This window comes from Lampris incognitus, chromosome 14 (genome assembly GCF_029633865.1).
Source record: "Lampris incognitus isolate fLamInc1 chromosome 14, fLamInc1.hap2, whole genome shotgun sequence".
Lineage (NCBI taxonomy): Eukaryota > Metazoa > Chordata > Actinopteri > Lampriformes > Lampridae > Lampris > Lampris incognitus.
Window position 1 is genome coordinate 14,032,614 of NC_079224.1, and position 22,218 is coordinate 14,054,831.

Genomic DNA, 22,218 nt, shown 5'->3' on the forward strand with positions numbered 1-22,218 from the left:
CTGGACCGGACATGGTCCCTGCTTGGCCAGTCTTCACAGGTGGGGCAGCAGCCCCAAGCCCACTGTATGCTTGTGGAGAGGAACAAACAATGGGAGACCTCATTGAAGCTTGCCCTCTCCAAAGACTAACGGGAGGATTAGTCATCCTCCATACAGCAGATCAGGAGGCTACTGCTTGGCTCGAGGACTTTGCGTTGGCTAAATAAAATAAGGGTGTAAGGCATCTTGGCTGTATGCAGTTTGGGTGGTCTTTGTGTGAATGAGTCTGTGGCGATATTCAGAGGGCTGTTTTAAAGCCCGTCACCTCGCCCACAGTCCACTTTGTCGTGTGGACATATGGAGCCAGGTGGCCGGTCCTGCTGTCACATCGCAACAGGCTGTGGGCTTTTAAGACCCATCTCCCTCCACACCGCAGCACCCGATCATCACAAATCCTTTAAAAGCGAACATAACAAAGGACTGTGATTTACCCAACAATTAGCTCATTGAAAATAATCATAGGCTGGTGATACAAAGCAGTCTTTTTTTATCTGCATTTGCAGCCTGCCTCACACACTTGCTTGTGGACACACACACACAATATCAGGCTTCTTTTCCTGGTGCTGAAGTGTAGGTTTTGGGGAGATATCAACGCTCGTGTTGGAAGTGATATTATGTACTGTTCTGTTTCCAATCCACTTGTAATTGGACAACAGACATACAGTTTATGGTGTTGAATTATGTCCTCATTTATCAGTGTTTTTGCAAGCTACTTACCGTTCCTGTGATGGTGGATGTTACTGGCAGTCCTTAGACTCTATTTTTTATTTTTTTGCTCTGCTTCAGTATTCGGGGACTTTTTTTTTCCCTCACCAAGTGGTCTAGAAGGGAATGGGTTTTTAAAGGCAGCTTATTGTTTTCTTTGTGTATGTATTCTTTGCATGCTGATTTTTAGTGTTTTTTTTTTTTTTGTATTGTGCTGGGTGATGAGGAAAATATTATTATCACAACAATCATGGGGAAATTTACACACTATTGATAGTTATCCTAAAAGGTATTCCCACCCCTCTTACGCACCCTCAGTATTGCCACAAGGTCATGTTGCACTCATTTTGGTGCAGCTGTTTCTAGGCAATGTCTGCTCGTGTTAAAGTCCTTCCAAGGATTACATGCAAATTAGCCAGTTTTGACTTACTCTAGCACATATATGAGGTAATGTTTATTTATGTGTATCCAAAGGAGTTGAATCAAGTGCAACTGGACTTGGTATATATCCGTGAAGACGTTTCGCCTCTAATCCAAGAGGCTTCCTCAGTTCGTGCCTTTCTGACTAGACCAAGCTAGTCTGAATGGCTGGTGATGAGACTCAGATATTTATCCTATAGGAGTCGTTGTCAGAGCTATTGATATGCGTGGCTCTTTATGTGCACTGCCCCTGTCGGAGAAGCTTAAATAAGCATACAGGCCTGGACCTATCTATTGCTTTTTTGCTTTGCTAGGTGAAGTGTGACCAGTACTGGCCAGCGAGGGGAACCGAGACCTACGGGATGATCCAGGTCACCATGCTCGACACTGTGGAGCTGGCCACGTATAGCGTACGCACCTTTGCCCTCTACAAGGTATGGACTTTTTCTATGTGTAGTTAAAATGATTGCAATGGGGTGTCCGGGTAGCATAGCGGTCTATTCTATTGCCTATCAACACGGGGATCGCTGGGTCAAATCCCCGTGTTACCGCCGGCTTGGTCGGGCGTCCCTACAGACACAATTGGCCAAGTCTGCGGGTGGGAAGCCGGATGTCGGTATGTGTCCTGGTCACTGCACTAGCGCCTCCTCTGGTCAGTTGGGGCGCCTGTTCAGGGGGGAGGGGGAACTGGGAGGAATAGCATGATCCTCCCACATGCTATGCCCCCCTGGCGAAACTCCTCACTGTCAGGTGAAAAGCAGCTGGCGACTCCACATGTATCGGAGGAGGCATGTGGTAGTCGGATCGGCAGAGGGGGTGGAGCAGTGACCGGGATGCTCAGAAGAGTGGGGTAATTGGCTGGATACAATGGGGGAGAAAAAGGGGGGGGGGGGTCCAAAAAAAATGATTGCAATATAAATTCACCTCCTGATAGGGCTTATTATAACACTGATAGCTACTTCCAGATTGTACTTAAATCTTATTTTCATTCTTATCGTCATTATCAGGAGGGAGCCGCAGCAGACATACTCATAGCAAATAATATGCCACCACACATGCCACAGGCAAACCATTCAACTAACCATTGTTTACAAGCGCCATAACAATGCATGCACATTGTTCTAGTTGGCAGTATATTAATATTACTATCACATTTAAACATCTGTTTTGTAACACTAAGAAAGCGTTTTTTAACTAATGTGACACAAAATGCTATTAATGCACAGATAGATTAAGGATTGATTAGTAGTAGTAGTAGACAAAGGAATCTCAGATAGGAGGATCTTAAAGTAACATGTCATATTTTGTAAAGCGATTACGCTCTACACTGATTCCTCCTCCTCTCCCTCCTCAGAATGGCTCCAGTGAGAAGAGGGAGGTGCGCCAGTTCCAGTTCATGGCATGGCCTGACCACGGGGTACCAGAGTACCCCACCCCCATCTTGGCTTTCCTCAGACGGGTCAAGGCCTGCAACCCTCCAGACGCTGGGCCCATGGTGGTGCACTGCAGGTGGGTGCATACGGGAACAGGCTTGGTCTACATGTCTGCAGGCTGGCAGAGACTACCTTTGACCATATGTACTCAATGCTTTTAACCCACTATAAAGTCCATTTGAGTATCCTGCAAAGCCCTTTTAACATAGAGTGCTTTATTACTAATGTAAGCATTAATATTAGTGTCAATATAATGTTTATTATTATTAATATTTATCATATAAATTGTTTCCTGTGTATGCTTTAGTGCTTATAATCTGTCTCCACCACTGTGATATTCACCCTAACTCTCTCCCCCCACTTCTCTCTGCTCTGCCCCCCAGTGCGGGCGTGGGCAGGACAGGCTGCCTGATCGTGATCGAGGCCATGCTGGAACGCATGAAGCATGAGAAGTCGGTGGACATCTATGGCCACGTGACGTGCATGCGCGCCCAGAGGAACTACATGGTCCAGACGGAGGACCAGTACATCTTCATCCACGAGGCCCTGCTGGAGGCCGCCACCTGCGGCAACACCGAGGTCCCCGCCCGCAACCTGTATGCCCACATCCAGAAACTCACCCAGCCCCCGCCCGGGGAGACAGTCACCGCCATGGAGCTGGAGTTTAAGGTGACTGCTTTGTGAATACGTGCACGCACGCTGACGAGGAAGGTTATGAATTGCTTCATTCGCCAAAATTTGCAATTACGTTAATTTGTCCCTGTCATGTCGGTGCAGCGATGCATTGACAACTACTTCTGTTACATAATAGGTATGTACAGGAATGCATAGCACAAGGGCAACAGGGCAAGGACAGACATGCATCCACAATGAAAGTCAGGAAATGACTGACAAACACAAACACACACATGCGGCTGATGCTCAAGGTGACTCACAAGCACACACATACACCTTCTGTCGATAGCTATCGACTGTGATGTTATTACACGGTTTCCTCCCCGTACAGTGCTGTCATTAGCCCTCTTACGACCATGATCCATTCTGTTTGAAGTGTTAACTTTCCATTCTCCTGCCAACAACAGAACGATGGAGAGGGAGGGAGGGAGGGAGGGAGAGAGGTGGAGTGAGAGAATGAACGTGGCGTGTCTGTGCCCAAAGAGTGCAGCTGCACACACACACATAATATTCATAGAGTGTTATGACTCGCCAAACACTCACGCATGTTCAAACATGCAAACGCTAGCAGAGGGCCGGAGCTCTACACACACACACACACACACACACTTCCATTTTGTCCATCTGTGCATTGTCCATTGCCAGCGTAGAGCACGTCACGCCTCCACACCTCCACAAGAGCTGTAGGGCTGCATGAGTGTGCACGAGCCTATCCCAGTGCAACTCGCTGCACTATGTTACATCTGCCAGGAGATATCTTGTCTCACCTCAAAGTGGATGCCGACCCTCCCTGGTCCAGTCTGACGTCTCATCTCCCGAGGAACTTCTTATCTACTGTGACAGGATACGCCGTGTGCACGCAGAGGGCAAGGGAAGAGAAGGACTTGTCGGAGAAGAGTTTTAGACTCTCTTATTTGTTTACTCCAGGTCACTAACTCTCTCTCTCTCTCTCTCTCATTTTCTTTTCTCTCCATCTCTCCCATCCCCACCCAACACACATATACCACTCCCTGTCTACCCATCCCTACCCTCCATCCTCCATTAAACAGAGATTGGCCAACTCCAAAGCCCACACGTCGCGCTTCATCAGCGCCAACCTGCCCTGCAACAAGTTCAAGAACCGCCTGGTCAACATAATGCCCTTTGAGTCCACCCGCGTCTGCCTGCAGCCCATCAGGGGTGTTGAGGGCTCGGACTACATCAACGCCAGCTGCATCGATGGCTACAGGTCAGACCGGGACACGCTACGGCTGATTCTTTGGTGGTGGTGGTGGTGGGGGGGGGGGGGGGTTGTGTGTGTACATCTGACAGGCGTGAAATTGTTTTTTATTTTGTTGTTGTTGTCAAAGTTTGTCACAGGTTTCAGAAATCAGTGTTCAAATATGCTCCGGGTCGCAGAAATTATTTGCGCAGATGAAAAATGCATGGAACAACATTTAAGATAAGGCTGTTGTGCTCTCCGAGAGAATCCTCCCTCAGCCTTATCAGTGTGGTTCACTTCAACTGAAAGACTACTTCCTTTCACACTGAAGCCACAGCAACGTGTCCTTATGCTGTCTGTGAATCCAAATTGCTTCACACAGATGGAGAAGTATAGAGAAGGCCAGAAGGAGTTACGCTGTGTCTTTGTAGATTTAGAGAAAGCATACGACAGGGTGCCGAGAGAGGAGGTGTGGTATTGTTTGAGGAAGTCGGGAGTTGCAGAGAAGTATGTAGGAGTGGTGCAGGATATGTGTGAGGGAAGTGTAACAGTGGTGAGGCGTGCGGTTGGAATGACAGATGGGTTGAAGTTGGAGGTGGGATTACATCAAGGATCGGCTCTGAGCCCTTTCTTGTGTGCAGTGGTGATGGACAGGTTGACGGACGAGATAAGGCAGGATAATGGATGGATGGATGGATGGATGGATATTACTAAAGATATTAGTAATATCCATCCATCCAATCTGGTTATTACTGTGGACTACGATGTTTGCGGATGACATTGTGACCTGTAGCGAGAGTAGGGTGAAGGTTAAGGGGATCCTGGAGAGGTGGAGGTATGCACTGGAGAGAAGAGGAATGAAAGTCAGTAGGAGCAAGACGGATTACCTATGTGTGAATGAGAGGGAGGACAGTGGAATGGTGAAGATGCAAGGAGTAGAGGTGATGAAGGCATATGAGTTTAAATACTTGGGGTCAACTGTCCAAAGTAACGGGGAGTGCAGAAGAGAGGTGAAGAAGAGAGTGCAGGCAGGGTGGAGTGGGTGAAGAAGAGTGTCAGGAGTGATTTGCGACAGAAGGGTACCAGCAAGAGTTAAAGGGAAGCTTTACAAGATGGTTGTGAGACCAGCTATATTATACTGTTTGGAGACAGCGGCACTGACAAAACGACAGGAGGCGGTGCTGGAGGTGGCAGAGTTGAAGATGCTAAGATTTTCACTGGGATTGACGAAGGACGGGATTAGGAACGAGTATATTAGAGGGACAGCTCAAGTTGGACTGTTTGGAGGCAAAGCAAGAGAGGCATGATTGAGATGGCTTGGACGTGTGTGGAGGAGAGATGCTGGGTATATTGGGAGAAGGATGCTGAATATGGAGCTGCCAGGGAAGAGGGAAAGAGGAAGGCCAAAGAGGAGGTTTATGGATGTGGTGAGGGAGGACATGCAGGTGGCTGGTACAGAGTGAGTGTAAAATGGCATCTGGTCCATGCAGGAAATCTGCCTCACACCCAATCCACAACATAGGCCCTGTTTAGACCTGCTATTTACATGCGTCTTGGGTGATCCAGTCACAAGTGGACAGCTCTAAATGCAGGTGTGAATGCACTCAATGTGTCCTTAATACGTCTTGAGATCCGATCGCTCAGGCCCCATTCAGAGCTGGCCTGGGACGCATTTGTCCACATCCCATTTGAAGTGTAAATGCACGTGTGTCCCAGGCCGCATTGAAGGACCACCTAGTCAACTGACGTCCTCTGTGTAAGCAATAGAAATAACATCCGATAGAAAAAATGTCCTGTGTGATCCTGCCAAGTGCAGCTGAAGAGTCAGAGGTGACGGACCAAATGCAAACTAAGCTGCAGGTCAGCTACAAAGCAGCTGCTCACCAAATAAAAACACAGGCTGTCTGTCTATCTGACGGCTTGTTTCACCAAAGCCTCCGCTGGGTTTAGGTTTTGTTTTTTGCTTACCTTATCAGTAATTTCTGACGCACATCATACCCACATCTGTGGAAAAGCCCCCGCCCGCTTGTGCATTCAAGCTCAACTTCAGGTTCAAGTTCATTTATCCACCGCAGCACAGAGCCCGACCCTCTCAAACCCGCTGGAATGATTAAATAATCTGAGCCTGAACCGACGTGATCGGGTCGAGCCTGGCTGGGTTCGGGCTGAGAATTACAAACTCTAGTGTTCAGACATTTACATTTTCCCCACATAACGAGTTTTAAGAATGAGTTTCAACTTTTGCTGTGTATTCTGAGCACAAAATGAGAGAAGGCAAACAACTGGAGCCTGGCGCTCCTAATTCAATTAATTTTCCTCATCAGATTGTCTCGATGCATTTGCTGCACCCATGCCATTGTAATAATGGGAAACTATTTACCCACAATAGACTATTTATATATCAGGTCAGGGGTCTGAAGGCTTTCAGACAGATCTACTGTCCTTTCCTCCATCTCCCCTCAGCCCCGTGGTTCGCCCAGGACCCAGCTTCGCTGCGGTATGTCAGTTTGACACACCTGAGGCTGGTCACTAATCTGTCTGCTCGCCTGTGAGCCCCGCTTGCAGCTGAGGCCAAACCACACCCCCCTACCACAGTGACGTACGTGCTCATTTGCATATAGAGCGGGGAGGTGAGATCCGATCACAAGTGGGCACTCGGGACACGTGGAGATGCATTCGGATGCCACCGACTTACTTAGAGTTGTCCACTTGTGACCGGATCACCCGAGGTGCATGTTAATACCGGGTTGAAACAGGGCCATAAACAGCACCAAACATCCCTTAAAGCCCGTTCAAGCACCCCACCACCAACCTCTCACCTCCTTGTCCTCCTCCTCCTTCAATCCTGGTGTTAATGGTGGGCGCTCCTCGGAGGCCAACCCTCCGTTGTTGCTGTGTAAATAGCCTAATTGCGGAGAGGGCACCTTAATGAAGTGTGTTTTTTCAGACGCACGCCCCCATCATCTCCCATGCTCTTTCCCCCATCTCTCTCTCTCTCTCTCTCTCTCTCTCTTGCTCACCCTCTCTCTCTCTCTCTCTCCATCTGATTCTTACCCCTGCTCCACCTTTTTCCCTCTAGCTCCTTCTCTCCCCCCTCTTTGTTTCTACCGTCCCCTCTCTCGCTCTCTCTCTTCACCCTCCATCTTATTCATCCCCTCCCGATGAGGCGACGGCAGATAGTTGCGGGCAGGGACCTGTTGTGTGTACCAGCAGCACTGTGTAATTAAGCCTCTTTTAAGGCGGCGGCATAAATAAAAACTAAACAGGGGCCTCCAGTGCCCTTCACCCCAGCGCCTGCAAGAAAAGCCAATAATATGCTAAGCTAATGAGAGGCGAGCCATTGATTCCAGCTACGCTATCAGGGGCTCGAGCCCCGGATATGCTCTGATGCAAGCTGGAGTTGGAGCATTGTAATGAGGTTGAAATGAAACGCAGTGTCCCGAAGCTCTGCAGCCATGTGGGATGATGCAGGGGGTGCCTTGTGCTGTGCGCTCATCAGGAAGCCATGTGCGGAGCAGCCAGTGCTGTGTGTTGCGGGTTGAACTGTTTTGGTTTTTAGCTGGGAGTCATTCTGAGCGTGGTGATGGTGACGGTGGGGCGGGGCGGCATTTTTAATATATTTTTCCGTCCAGCCTCTGTTTGTTAACCAACGTTTAACCACCTTGTTAGATTTGAATAAACCGTGCAGTGTATCCCGGCGGGCAGCACTGGCATGGCTCTTGGCTTCAGCAGCATTCTGTGGCATAGGAGAGATTTTGAATGCAAGTCATAGGTTGGTATTGTAAAGGAAATCCTCAGCAGTAAGACTCCTTTTCTTTCTTTTCCTGTCCTTGCTCCTACTCTCCTCTGTTTTCTCCTCTTCTTTTGTCATCGCTTCTCCTCAGATCAATTCTCACATCTCTCCTTTACGCTCCATTCACTCCTGTGTTCTCTGATCCTCTCTCATCATTAGGTTTTTTTCCCTTCTTCTCATCTTCACCTGTCTCGTCTCCTTTTCCCTCCTGTGCTTCGAGGGCTCATTTGCCAAAAACAAAGAGAGAATGTGACAGAGAGAATGAGACGGGGGGAGAACCGCCAGCTCTGCTCTTTTCCGCAATGACCAGCAGGACGCAACACCATTCACGTTTTCCCACCTCCCTTCTACTGCTACCCCCCGCGTTCCTGTGCGTTTCTCCTTCCCTCCTTCCCCTCTTCACTCTCACTCGTTCCCTCGCCACTCCTCCCCTTGTACCCTCTCGTCTCCTGCTCTTCCCTGCCCTGTCGTTTCTTTATTTGTGCGAGTGAGGCCCTGTGCGCACTCTAATCTCCCAGTTCCACATTAGTGCCTCGCCTGCAGCACCTTCATTAGTTGTTCACCCATGGCGGTGTGTGTGTGTGTGTGTGTGTGTGTGTGTGTGTGTGTGTGTGTGTGTGTGTGTGTGTGTACGGGCATGCTCCTGCAAGCCTTGCCTAGTGCATGCAGACATGTGCTCTTACATGCTCTGTGCATATCTGAGTGCGCATGAGTGTTGATCATGCATGTACAGTATTATTGGATTCCTCAGTTCTCCTCTGCCCTTTCTTGATTGGTGCACCGCTGCCACCTCCTGGTAGCCAAAATAGCTGCACACTGCTGGGCCAAAGTCACGTAGGACACTAGCACAGCGTTGGCACCTCTGCAAATACACTTATCTGTATTCACGTGAGCATGTGTAGTGATCTCATTTTGGGCAGTTTTACTAAAATATAGGACCTGAATATATCTGTTCGCAGTGGCTCGAAGGGTAGAGCATGGCACCGACCTTGCTAGCCTACCTTGAATAAAAACCAGGATCAATCTATTTGCTAAGCATATTAAACACACAGGATTTTACCTTGTGCTATTGCTACAGGGACACTGACTACCTGCAGTGCAAATCCCCAGTACATTCAAATGGTCGGCGCACAAAAGGATGTCACAAGGGACATTGTAAGATGTACTCTTCAGTGTGGACTACACAAATAAATCAGTATCTACATTTGTACTTTCAGTATTTTATAGCTGTGTGCACTTGAGTAGCATGGAGCTCAATTCCTATTAGGGCCACCCATAATGCAATGTGTGTACCTAAGGTACTGAATAATGTCTTAGAAAAGCAAATGTCCACAGAGAGCATTGACTCAGTGGAGTGGTCCTCTGCAACTACATGTACTTCCTCACTGGCCTGGGATTAAATCCTCCTAGAGCATCCGTGATCCGCGTCACTGTCTGCCTTCACTCCATCCTAACAAAAAATATACCACAAGTGAGTTTACAGCCCACTCAACTTAAAAATAAATAAATAAATAAATATATATATATATATATATCTATACATATATATATACACACTACCGTTCAAAAGTTTGGGATCACATTGAAATGTCCATATTTTTGAAGGAAAAGCACTGTACTTTTCAATGAAGATAACTTTAAACTAGTCTTAACTTTAAAGAAATACACTCTATACATTGCTAATGTGGTAAATGACTATTCTAGCTGCAAATGTCTGGTTTTTGGTGCAATATCTACATAGGTGTATAGAGGCCCATTTCAAGCAACTATCACTCCAGTGTTCTAATGGTACAATGTGTTTGCTCATTGGCTCAGAAGGCTAATTGATGATTAGAAAACCCTTGTGCAATCATGTTCACACATCTGAAAACAGTTTAGCTTGTTACAGAAGCTACAAAACTGACCTTCCTTTGAGCAGATTGAGTTTCTGGAGCATCACATTTGTGGGGTCAATTAAACGCTCAAAATGGCCAGAAAAAGAGAACTTTCATCTGAAACTCGACAGTCTATTCTTGTTCTTAGAAATGAAGGCTATTCCATGTGAGAAATTGCTAAGAAATTGAAGATTTCCTACACCGGTGTGTACTACTCCCTTCAGAGGACAGCACAAACAGGCTCTAACCAGAGTAGAAAAAGAAGTGGGAGGCTGCGTTGCACAACTGAGCAAGAAGATAAGTACATTAGAGTCTCTAGTTTGAGAAACAGACGCCTCACAGGTCCCCAACTGGCATCTTCATTAAATAGTACCCGCAAAACACCAGTGTCAACATCTACAGTGAAGAGGCGGCTGCGGGATTCTGGGCTTCAGGGCAGAGTGGCAAAGAAAAAGCCATATCTGAGACTGACCAATAAAAGAAAAAGATTAAGATGGGCAAAAGAACACAGACATTGGACAGAGGAAGACTGGAAAAAAGTGTTGTGGACGGATGAATCCAAGTTTGAGGTGTTTGGATCACAAAGAAGAACGTTTGTGAGACGCAGAACAAATGAAAAGATGCTGGAAGAATGCCTGACGCCATCTGTTAAGCATGGTGGAGGTAATGTGATGGTCTGGGGTTGCTTTGGTGCTGGTAAGGTGGGAGATTTGTACAGGGTAAAAGGGATTCTGAATAAGGAAGGCTATCACTCCATTTTGCAACGCCATGCCATACCCAGTGGACAGCGCTTGATTGGAGCCAATTTCATCCTACAACAGGACAATGACCCTAAACACACCTCCAAATTGTGCGAGAACTATTTAGAGCAGAAGCAGGCAGCTGGTATTCTATCGGTAATGGAGTGGCCAGCGCAGTCACCAGATCTGAACCCCATTGAGCTGTTGTGGGAGCAGCTTGACCGTATGGTACGCAAGAAGTGCCCATCCAACCAATCCAACTTGTGGGAGCTGCTTCTGGAAGCGTGGGGTGCAATTTCTCCAGATTACCTCAACAAATTAACAGCTAGAATGCCAAAGGTCTGCAATGCTGTAATTGCTGCAAATGGAGGATTCTTTGACGAAAGCAAAGTTTGCAGTAAAAAAATCATATTTCAAATACAAATCATTATTTCTAACCTTGTCAATGTCTTGACTCTATTTTCTATTCATTTCACAACATATGGTGGTGAATAAGTGTGACTTTTCATGGAAAACACAAAATTGTTTGGGTGATCCCAAACTTTTGAACGGTAGTGTGTATATATATATATATATATATACATGACAAGTTTCAGTCATTTTGGGAGGAAGGACACGGTTGAGATAGCACTCCAGTTCACAATATTTACAACCTCTGAAGCCTGGCACTCAGTCTATACAGGTTCCCCTTAACAACCAGTCCAGTCTTAATCATCCACCTTTTAGTGAGGGATTAATTGTTATCTGGGTGATGTTTGAGATAGCAGACAATGACAGTAGGTATTAACTCTGCAAATACAGTGCAGCTGTACATCATCAGTTTTAAAACTGTAACCGCCCCCATTATAAATACACTCCGCAGAAGATGTGGCCATGTCCACTTTCCACCGCATTTCTTCTGGTGGTTTCCTAGGCTTTTCAGGGAGTGAGACAGTTTCCGCCTGGGCTGTGTTTTTTTTTATTTATTTGCAGTTCATCTATTATTGAGTTCACAGTTTTCTATAGGTAGGATAGCTTGTTGGTGTTAGGAGGTGAGAAGTCCTCCACCTCAAATGATCCTTCTGTGGCACACGTTTGGTGCGATTCTGTCTCTCCTCTGTGGTTTCCTTCATGTCAGCCAACTTCAGTCCCCCACCCACACTGTCAAGGTTTAATGTAAGTTATGTGACCTCAGAAATAGAAAACAAGGTCTCTTGTTTGAATATGTTGAGAGTTAGTTAACCCTTTCTCCCCCGTGTGACCTGATTAGTGGATGGGTAGATTAGTATTACCCGAGGGAGCCGTTTTCATTGTTTGTTTGTTTATGTATTAGCACTGATAAAGAACATCTATTGGCTAAAATGAAATGAAAAATGACAGGATGGGATGCCACCCCAGGAGGCTTGCATTAAATTTTTGACAAACTTGGGTCAGGGTCATGGTTAAGGTCACCAAAATCATTCTCTTTGCCACTACAAAAAAAATGTCATTTTCCTCAAAGCTAGGGCCATAATGTTCATTTCCTGTTTAGATATATAGCTTTCCATTGCTATAATATATTATGTGAGACAGGAGGGTTATGGAAGGGCAGGGCAGCATTATATTTGGTATACTATTATATAGTGGTTTTGTATTATGTATGCTGTGAGCTTAGAAAACTCAGAGGTGTTGAAAAAAGCATTTTTTTAAGCTCAGTAGGGTGTGAAGTATGAATGAATTCAAAATTACACATATTCCAGTATAACTAAAAAATGCCTGCAGATACCCACTTAAACACATTACTGATAGGTTAGAAGTTCTATGGTGGCTTTCTTGTGACACCCTGACCTTTGACCTAGAGCAGTGTTTCTCAACCCAGTCCTCAAGGAATCCCTATCCTGCAGATTTTCATTGTAACCCTGCATAGGTAGCCCTGCTTGTACTTACTCGACCAATCATCTCGCAGCACTTAATTATGCAAGGTGTGCAACATCTGACAAAATTCATTGCTGATTGGTTGAATAACTACAAACAGGTACCTATTCAGGGTTGCAAAGAAAATATGCAGGATAGGGGTTTCTTGAGGACTGGGTTGAGAAACACTGACCTAGAGTGACTCGTAGAGGTCAAAGGTCAAGGTTACGGGATTGCAAAAGGCTAAAGCCTCATAAAGCAGCTGGAGATTGCCACTTAATTTCTGTTATTGACAGAAAGAAATTGCGGCTCGCTCGCCTCTATCTGGCATCATTTTCTTTCGGTTCGGCTGACCTTTAAAGGTCACATTCCAGATCATGTTGTTTCAGAGGTTGTAACTCAGAAACAAATAGAAATAGACACATGGTTTCTGTTATTGACAGATATGAAATTCTGTAGGGTTTCTTTTGAGACCATGACCTTTCACCAAACCCAACACTAGAAGAAGATTTCCAGAAGATAACTGAGATCACATCTTCTATATTTCATTATGTCAGGTGAACAATTAGATTTAAAAACTGATGGTACCCTGTCAGTGATACTTTTCAAAATGCTTTATCAACTGGAAGGGACAGGTTTTGTTATGCCTGGTACCACTGTATGTAGAGCAACCTGATTTTTTTTCCCCCTTTATATCTGTTTTGAGAAACTCAATTTGTTTCCTTCATGGCCCCGCCTCTCCTTTATTCTGATTGGTTGGGGGAACTTGACATGACTTTGATGAGCTGTGCTTTCCAGCAAACGTTGAAATTGCTTCGGCTTAATAAAGCAGTGGTGGCGTCTGGGTAGTGTAGCGGTCTATTCCGTAGCCTACCAACACGGGGATCACCGGTTCAAATCCCCGTGTTACCTCCGGCTTGGTCAGGCGTCCCTACAGACACAATTGGCCATGTCTACGGGTGGGAAGCCGGATGTGGGTATGTGTCCTGGTCACTGCACTAGCACCTCCTCTGGTCAGTCGGGGTGCCTGTTCAGGGGGGAGGGGGAACTGGGGAGGAATAGCATGATCCTACCATGCGCTATATCCCCCTGGTGAAAGTCACTGTCAGGTGAAAAGAAGCGGCTGGCAACGCCACGTATCGGAGGAGGCATGTGGTAGTCTGCAGCCCTCCCCGGATCGGCAAAGGGGGTGGAGCAGCGACCAGGACAGCTTGGAAGAGTGGGGTAATTGGATGGATACATTTGGGGAGAAAAGGGGGGGGAATCCCCCCTCCAAAAAAAAATGAAGCAGTGGCGTGGCCACAACATTAGGCTCTAAAAAGAGGTGGGGTCTCTGCAGTGGGTTGAGAGCGCTCAACGTGCAACTGTACCATAGAAAACAAGGCAAAATGACAGCAAGCTTTTTTTTTTTTCAGTTCTCCAATAGACAGACGGTTAATGTACCGAACATAAACTCACCACGTCGTTACTTTGCATCTATGACAGTGTGTATACATTATCCCCTGCTATATTAGGGGTATATAACATAAATGAGACTATAAAATGTTCATGTACAATACATTTTACCATTGCTTTCCGACATTTTAACACTTCTGTACTGTAAAAGGTTGATCTTTCAAGCTGGAAGTGGACCGTTCCCGGCAGTATTCATTCTCTTTGGTGTCTGCAGGCAGCAGAAAGCCTACCTGGCCACCCAGGGACCCCTAGCCGAGACCACAGAGGACTTCTGGAGAATGCTGTGGGAACACAACTCAACCATTGTTGTCATGCTCACCAAACTACGAGAGATGGGGCGGGTAAGCCTAGACGTAGACACACACTTTAAACACAGCCAAGTGCAAGAACGTCCACGTACACCTAACACTCAACATACACAGACACGGAAGTCTTACTGTTCATTCTGCTGGAGAAATTCCATTAAAGGCTGTCCATCTCATTGGCCAAAGACGGGCCCCCATCGGATCGATAATTCTTTTTAAAACAAATCTTTTTTATTTTACTAAACAAAGACATTGGTTCCTGTACTTTAAAAACAAGGCTGAACCAGGTGGCTTCTTGGCAATCTCGCACAGCTTCCTCCTAAGGTTTCTTACCTTTCATAGTTTACAGTATTTTACAGAAACTTCTCAGGCAGCACACGAGTCAGATATCGTTGCATTAGAGTCGTAGTACCCTAGAGCATGTTGTCCACTTCAGTTATGGCCACTCAGTGATGTGTCAACACTCAAGTGCACCGAGGCAGATAACCCCATGCCCCATCCACATCATACCCACAGCTATCGGCATCTCAGTGTATAACTAGAATGACAAGCATGGGCAAATGAAAGCGTTGACTCAGAATACTATTCATCCGTTTTGGAAATATTGCTTTCTAAGTTTCGCTGTTCCAGATATGAAGAGCAGATGATCCTTTCCTCCAAAAAAAAGTAATTAAAAAACAGCTCTCAAAGGCGTCCGGGTAGCGTAGTGGTCTATTCTGTTGCCTACCATCATGGGGATCTCCGGTTTGAATCCCCCGGTTACCTCCGGCTTGGTCGGGCGTCCCTACAAACACAATTCGCCGTGTCTGCGGATGGAAAGCCAAATGTGGCTGTGTGTCCTGGTCGCTGCACTAGCGCCTCCTCTGGTCAGTCAGGGTGCCTGTTCGAGGAGAGGGAGGGGGAACGGGGGGGAATAGCGTAATCCTCCAACACGCGATGTCCCCCTGGTGAAACTCCTCAGTGTCAGGTGAAAAGAAGCAGCTGGCAACTCCACATGTATCGGAGGAGGCATGTGGTAGTCTGCAGCCCTCCCCGGATCGGCAGAGGGGGTGGAGCAGAGACCAGGACGGCTCGGAAGAGTGGGGTAATTGACCAAATGCAATTGGGGAGAAAAAGGGGAAAAAACACAGCTCTCGGGGGCATCCATGTAGCATGACCAGGTAACCACACAATAAGGTCTCAGGCCTAACAGCAACATCCTGACTTTGAATCTTACCCAGTAACACCAGTGACCATGTTGCATCCCATCAACCCTCTTAACCATTAGTCCTGTAACTCCACTACCCTGTCCAAATAAAGCAGGAAAAACCCCAGAACTGTTATTTGCAGTGGAACACAAAGACTGATGACTGGTGGTGTTACCAGTGATCCATAATATGCCATCCTACGCCATCTCAACATCTTGGACGGAGACGGCTTCAGGTCTTTTTTTGACTGAACGAAACTCTGGAATGGAATATTGTCACCTAATGTCTCTACCTCCTTGTCCCTTTGCAGGAAAAGTGTCATCAGTACTGGCCAGCAGAGCGCTCAGCCCGGTACCAGTACTTCGTGGTGGATCCCATGGCCGAATACAACATGCCCCAGTACATCCTCCGAGAGTTCAAAGTCACAGATGCCAGAGTAAGCTGCCTTGACACTCACCGTGTGTGTGTGTAATGTATGCATATCTTGGTGGTTGGTGATAAGCAGATAAATAGTGATTGCCATTTTATATAAATGAATTCTTCCAGCCCAAATCATTCAAATGTTGACTGCAATACACTAAGGATGCAGACTGTTATTTCAAGGTAGAGATGATCACAATGCATCCAGTATGATACCTCCTGACAGGCTGACGGGAAGTGAATGCACCATCAGAAATGTTGAGATTGGATTTAGTCACAGCTTGTGGATTGTACATAATTGTGGATTTTGTGCACTTGTGCGTGTGTGTAGATGTTTGCAGCTAGCTCTCTGTGATAAACATGAAAAGCACAGCCTCTATCCCCAGAGGGCCAGCACTGGAACTCCCTGTGATGCAGTGGTTTCACTCGGCTATAAATACACATCTCTGTCATCTCATCAGAGGGCCTAGAGCACAAAATAGCATCACCACTCTAATCTTGCACACACAAAGCAAACACACACTCAGAGACACACACATGGAGGGACATGTGCGCATGCACATGTGAAGAGATTCTGTCTGAAATGAGACTCGCTGTTTCAATCCAGCTTTTCAGAAATTAGACATACCCGCTCCAAATGATGGACTGTGTAATGTGATCTCTGCATAACCGTACTTGTGATTAACCTGGGTCTCATCTTGACAACACATTTACATATTGGTATCCTTTAACCTTCAGAGATGTTGCATGATAAACAGCAGCCATTACTTTCTAAGAGGAAATCTAATATAGCCCCCCCCCTCATATGGCTATACATACACACATGAATTTCTTGTAAACCACCCATACGATAACACCCATGCCTTCAGCGGGCGTCCTGTGATACTAACGGCTTCTGGAAAACGTGTTGCAAGTCTCACCAGATGAAATACCATAAAGCATATGCGAGTTGACATTTCCCTGTTTGGGTGTAAATTCTAGTGTAAAGGGTGCAGGCTGCAGAGATGTTGGAAGCCCCCCGAGCATAAAATTACAGCTGAATAAGTGTAACTGAATCACAGACACAGATCGCGGCTTCACAGAGAACGCATTAGTTACACTTAACCTCTTATTTCTCCCCATTCATGCTTTTGGAATGACTGCCTGGCTGTTCTTTGTCTTGGGCCTTATGTATACTGTCCCTGCGTATGTCAGTTTGAATCTCTCTCCAATGTGCTCTGTCTCGAATAAATAAACAAAATTTGCTCCCTTCAGGATGGCCAGTCTAGAACAATCCGCCAGTTCCAGTTCACCGACTGGCCAGAGCAAGGCGTGCCAAAAACCGGGGAAGGCTTCATTGATTTCATTGGCCAAGTCCACAAAACCAAGGAGCAGTTTGGACAGGATGGACCAATCACTGTACACTGCAGGTAAGCCGACCCGCTTAAAGCAAGCACACAAGCTATTATGGCTAATTGCCATCTCAGATCGACACCATGGTGAAGTGGTTAGCGTGGTCGCCTCACAGCAAGAAGTTCCTGGGTTCAAGCCCTGGGGTAGCCCAACCTTGGGGGTCGTCCCGGGTCGTCCTCTGTGTGGAGTTTGTATGTTGACTGCGTGGGTTTCCTCCGGGTGCTCCAGTTTCCTCCCACAGTCCAAAGACATGCAGGTCAGGTGAATCGGCCATACTAAATTGTCCCTAGATGTAAACATGTGTGATGGCCTGGCAGCCTGTCCCGGGTGTCTCCCTGCCTGCCACCCAATGACTGCTGGGATAGGCTCCAGCATCCCCGTGACCCTGAGAGCAGGATAAGCGGTTTGGATAATGGATGGATGGATGCCATCTCAGAGGACTGAAAGCGCTACTTGTATGTAGTCTGTGTGACATGATTGTTTTTAACACTTTCTTACTTTCTCATCTGGTCAAATTATGTTATTATTAAAATTATTGTTATTATTAATTATTATTATTTCATCTGTTTGGAGTACCACGGGGGTGGAGGTTAAGAAAGCAAGACAAGTCTGACAGCGTTGACGTACGTGTGAGGATGATAGGGGCATCCGGGTAGCATAGCGGTCTATTCCGTTGCCTACCAACACAGGGCTCGCCGGTTCGAATCCCCATGTTACCTCCGGCTTGGCCAGGCGTCCCTACAGACACAATTGGCCGTGTCTGCGGGTGGGAAGCCAGATGTGGGTATGTGTCCCGGTTGCTGCACTAGCGCCTCCTCTGGTCGGTCAGGGCGCCTGTTTGGGGGAGGAGGGGGAACAGCATGATCCTCCCATGTGCTAAGTCCCCCTGGCGAAACTCCTCACTGTCAGGTGAAAAGAAGCAGCTGGCGACTGACTCCACATGTATCAGAGGAGGCATGTGGTAGTCTGCAGCCCTCCCCGGATTTGCAGAGGGGGTGGAGCAGCGACCGGGACGGTTCAGAAGAATGGGGTAATTGGCCAGATATAACTGGGGAGAAAAAGGGAGAAAATGTAAAAAAGTGTGAGGATGATAGAAACATAAATTATATTTTGAATGTGTGTAAACTTTTTTAAATAACACAATATAACAAATTCTGAATTAGGAAGTGCAGTGCAGTCTTTGTGGTGTTTTGATTCATCAGTGAATGTCTGACACTGCATGGTCTGATCTGAATACATATGAGCTGTGTCGGATTGTCGGGCGCTGGAGCCCACCCCTATTCAGAGCAACTGAAAATTGGTCCCAAAAATGGAATATCATCACTTCTATCCCTGTCTGTTCTGTCCCTGCCTTGCCAGTTTTACATGCCACTAATGTGAGTTCAAGGGTCAAAGCCAAGGTAGCCACAAATAGGTTTAACCCGTGTGTGTGTGTATGTGTGTTTTCTCCACAGTGCTGGCGTTGGCAGGACTGGTGTCTTCATCACCCTCAGCATCGTGCTGGAGAGGATGAGATACGAGGGCGTGGTGGACCTTTTCCAGACAGTCAAAACGCTACGCACCCAGAGGCCTGCTATGGTGCAGACAGAGGTATGGATAGATTATGTTTTATGAGCACCAAAGAAAACCAAAGAAACTTAAAAATCCCATATGGTCTGGGGTAGCAGCTCCCACAAAACAGACTCTGACTGTTTTGTGTTGAGCCGTCTATCTCTGAGTCCTTGTTTTGGTGGTAATTAACTAGGATCTAATAGTTTTGTTAGTTGGTTCTGGTCTACGTGTGGTACCAGTCTGCGTGTGGCTAACAGGGTTCCCACACATCCTGGAAATTAATCCAGTTTTTAGCTTGAGTCATATAAGTTTTAGCCAACATTTTTGCTACCGAGATGGCACATTGAAGCTTGAAGTTTAAGGGTTTTCTCTTCAGTGACCAGCTAAAAGTCCCACAGTCCATTTAAGGCTGTTGAGGCTTGCACATGAGCTTCCATGAGCAATGACTGTCATGTATATCCAAGCAAGAGTCATGGAAAATGATCCTGGAAAATGGTTTTATAAAAAGTTTGGGAATCCTTGATTTACCACATAGGACAATACAGCAAGGGCCAAGAAGTTCAATCACAGTTAGAAAACCTGGAAGTCAGAGTGTCCAGGTGGCATAGTGATCTATTCCATTGCCTACCAACACAGGGATCGCTGGTTTGAATCCCCGTGTTACCTCCGGCTTGGTTGGGCGTCTCTACAGACACAATTAGCCGTGTCTGCAGGTGGAAAGCCGGATGCGGGTGTTTGTCCTGGTAGCACCTCCTCTGGTTGGTTGGTTGGGGCGCCTGTTCAGGGGGGAGGGGGAGCTAGGGGGAATAGTGTGATCCTCTCACGTGCTACGTCCCCCTGGTGAAACTCCTCACTGTCAGGTGAAAAGAAGCGGCTGGCGACTCCACATGTATCGGAGGAGACACGCAGTAGTCTGCAGCCCTCCCCGGATCGGCAGAGGGGGTGGAGCAGCGACCGGGGCGGCTCAGAAGAGAGGGGTAATTGACCCGATACAATTGGGGAGAAAAAGGGGGGGATCCAAAAAAAGAAAGAAAACCTGAAAGTCATTCTAATATGGCCGATAACTTAAGTCAATTTTACTTGTGTAGCCCATTATCACAGATTACAAATTTGCCTCAGGGGGCTTTACAGCAGTGCAACATCCTGTCCTTAGACCCTCACATGCCCCTGCTGGCTGGTGCTCAAGGTCAGCTGAAATAAACACCGAGGATTGTTTATAGTTATCCTGTATTTGACTCTGGGTTTATTATCCCGTGCGTTCTCCTGCAGATCGATGCCAGGGAGCAGGATATGAACGTGATTACTTCAGTCAGTGTGTGAGCTGTGAATTTCCAGGCTACTACAAGCGGCACCATGTACATGAACCCCCCTCACACACCGTTGTTGTGGTTGTTGTCTTTTCTGCAGGACCAGTACCAGTTGTGCTACAGGGCGGCGCTGGAGTACCTGGGGAGCTTTGACCACTATGCAACGTAACCACTCTCCCAACGAACCGGAGCAGCCCTTCCTGGTCAAAACCGCTCAAGAGCGTGCCAAGAGTCCCTTCTCAGCTACCATCCACCCGCTTGACCCCACACAACCCCCCACCACCCACCCACCCCGACCCCTCCCGGCTCTCTCCCCGCTACACTGAGAGGGACGAGAGCAAGAGACACAACACAAAGAGAGAGAGAGAGAGAGAGGTACGCACTTTGCGGACCCGTTGAACGGGGGTTTAGATCCACTCGGATTTACCACACGGAGATTTACCATTCAAAAAAAATAAAAGAAATAACCAAGAAAAAAGAAAAAAACAACAATCAAGAAATGGGAAACGTATAAAGTACAATGACTATGACAACTACGGCAACTCTTGTTCGGAAGCGACAGCTCAGAACGGCGGCCTGCCTCTCTGTGCTGTCGGCGCCAAAACCTCCCCGATTGTCAAAGGCTCCTGGTAGCACTAAGAGATGATTCTCTGTTTGTTTTGTTTTTATCACCGTTGGTTTTATCGTCTCTCCTATGTTTATTCTGAATTATTATCATGAGAAATGTTATTTAGCGCATTCTTCTTTTTTTGTTTTCCTGTCATTCTCATCGTTTCCTGTTTTTATTAATCATTTTAACACCGGGCATTTCTTTTGTCTTAAACCGGCCCACTGTCGAAGTCTGCATTTATTGTCACGATCGGTACGATTCTTCTTTTTCTATTATTTTATATCATTATTTTTTAAAATTTTAGATTACTTTAGCACAGGGGACATGTATTTTTAACACGTTCCTACGTACTAATAAGAGGAGAACCACTGTTCTCTGAGCTGCTGTCAGGTTTTCTTTGGTGTCACGTGGTTTTCGCGCTCGCGTGTTCAGTGTTTCGGTCTTATTCACTTCAACGGGGGGGGGGGGGGGGGGGTCAGTGTGACGCTCCTGCCTTCACCCGCTGTCTCTTATCTACACAATGCTAGATGACAAAGAAGTACCTGTGATTTCAGAGTACACACCTGCTGAAGCTGTACTGCGCAAACACCACGGCGAGCGCAACAAGAGCAAATTGGCAATAGCGAAACTAAATCGGTGTACAGGAAAGAAAAGCACATGATTATTTTGGTTTTTGGTTTTTTTTGTTTTGCCAGAAGCCTGTGGCATTGAGGCCTTCATACTCCATACCGGAGAACTTGTCTGAGGAAAAAAAAAAAACACAAAAAAAAAAACAACAAATGGACTTTTATACCCAAAGGGTAGTTGAAATAGGAACCACCCTAATGTCTGAACATAGTTGCCCTCCCGTCTCCTTGCTGCCCCCGCTGGCCTGGTCGGTTCGCCGGGGGGTCGACTAAACAGACCGGATGGACCGGCGGCGGTCCACACGGGCCGAGGAGTAGCAGCCATGTTAACCCTGGCACCTGTACAGACCGACCATTCCCACTCAGCCCTTTGGACTAAAACCTGCTATTATTTTATACAGAAATAGAACTATAAATAAATAAATATATATCTATATGAATATATATATAACTCTGACTGATTATATATATATATGTACAATTATACATAGATATATACACAGCTTCAAAAGTATATTGTTGAAAAGGATTTCGCTCTGCCGACGCTAGAGAAACTGGCAGAGAGCGCGCTGTCCTAAAGTGTACTAATGAAAACACCGTCGTATCTACTGTA

General features: G+C 46.6%; 1 protein-coding gene across 1 annotated transcript in view; it reads left to right on the forward strand.

The window, feature by feature from the left end:
* Window positions 1-21,415, forward strand: part of LOC130124096 (receptor-type tyrosine-protein phosphatase F-like) — a 170,711-nt gene extending 149,296 nt beyond the window's left edge. Inside the window, exons 26-34 of the mRNA XM_056293492.1 lie at window positions 1,479-1,598; window positions 2,519-2,673; window positions 2,981-3,266; window positions 4,322-4,500; window positions 14,422-14,548; window positions 16,010-16,135; window positions 17,374-17,528; window positions 18,966-19,101; window positions 20,470-21,415. Of these exons, the coding sequence (XP_056149467.1) occupies window positions 1,479-1,598; window positions 2,519-2,673; window positions 2,981-3,266; window positions 4,322-4,500; window positions 14,422-14,548; window positions 16,010-16,135; window positions 17,374-17,528; window positions 18,966-19,101; window positions 20,470-20,538 (1,353 nt within the window). The 3' untranslated portion in view covers window positions 20,539-21,415. The remainder of the gene's footprint in view (window positions 1-1,478; window positions 1,599-2,518; window positions 2,674-2,980; window positions 3,267-4,321; window positions 4,501-14,421; window positions 14,549-16,009; window positions 16,136-17,373; window positions 17,529-18,965; window positions 19,102-20,469) is intronic.
* Window positions 21,416-22,218: the final 803 nt, after the last annotated feature.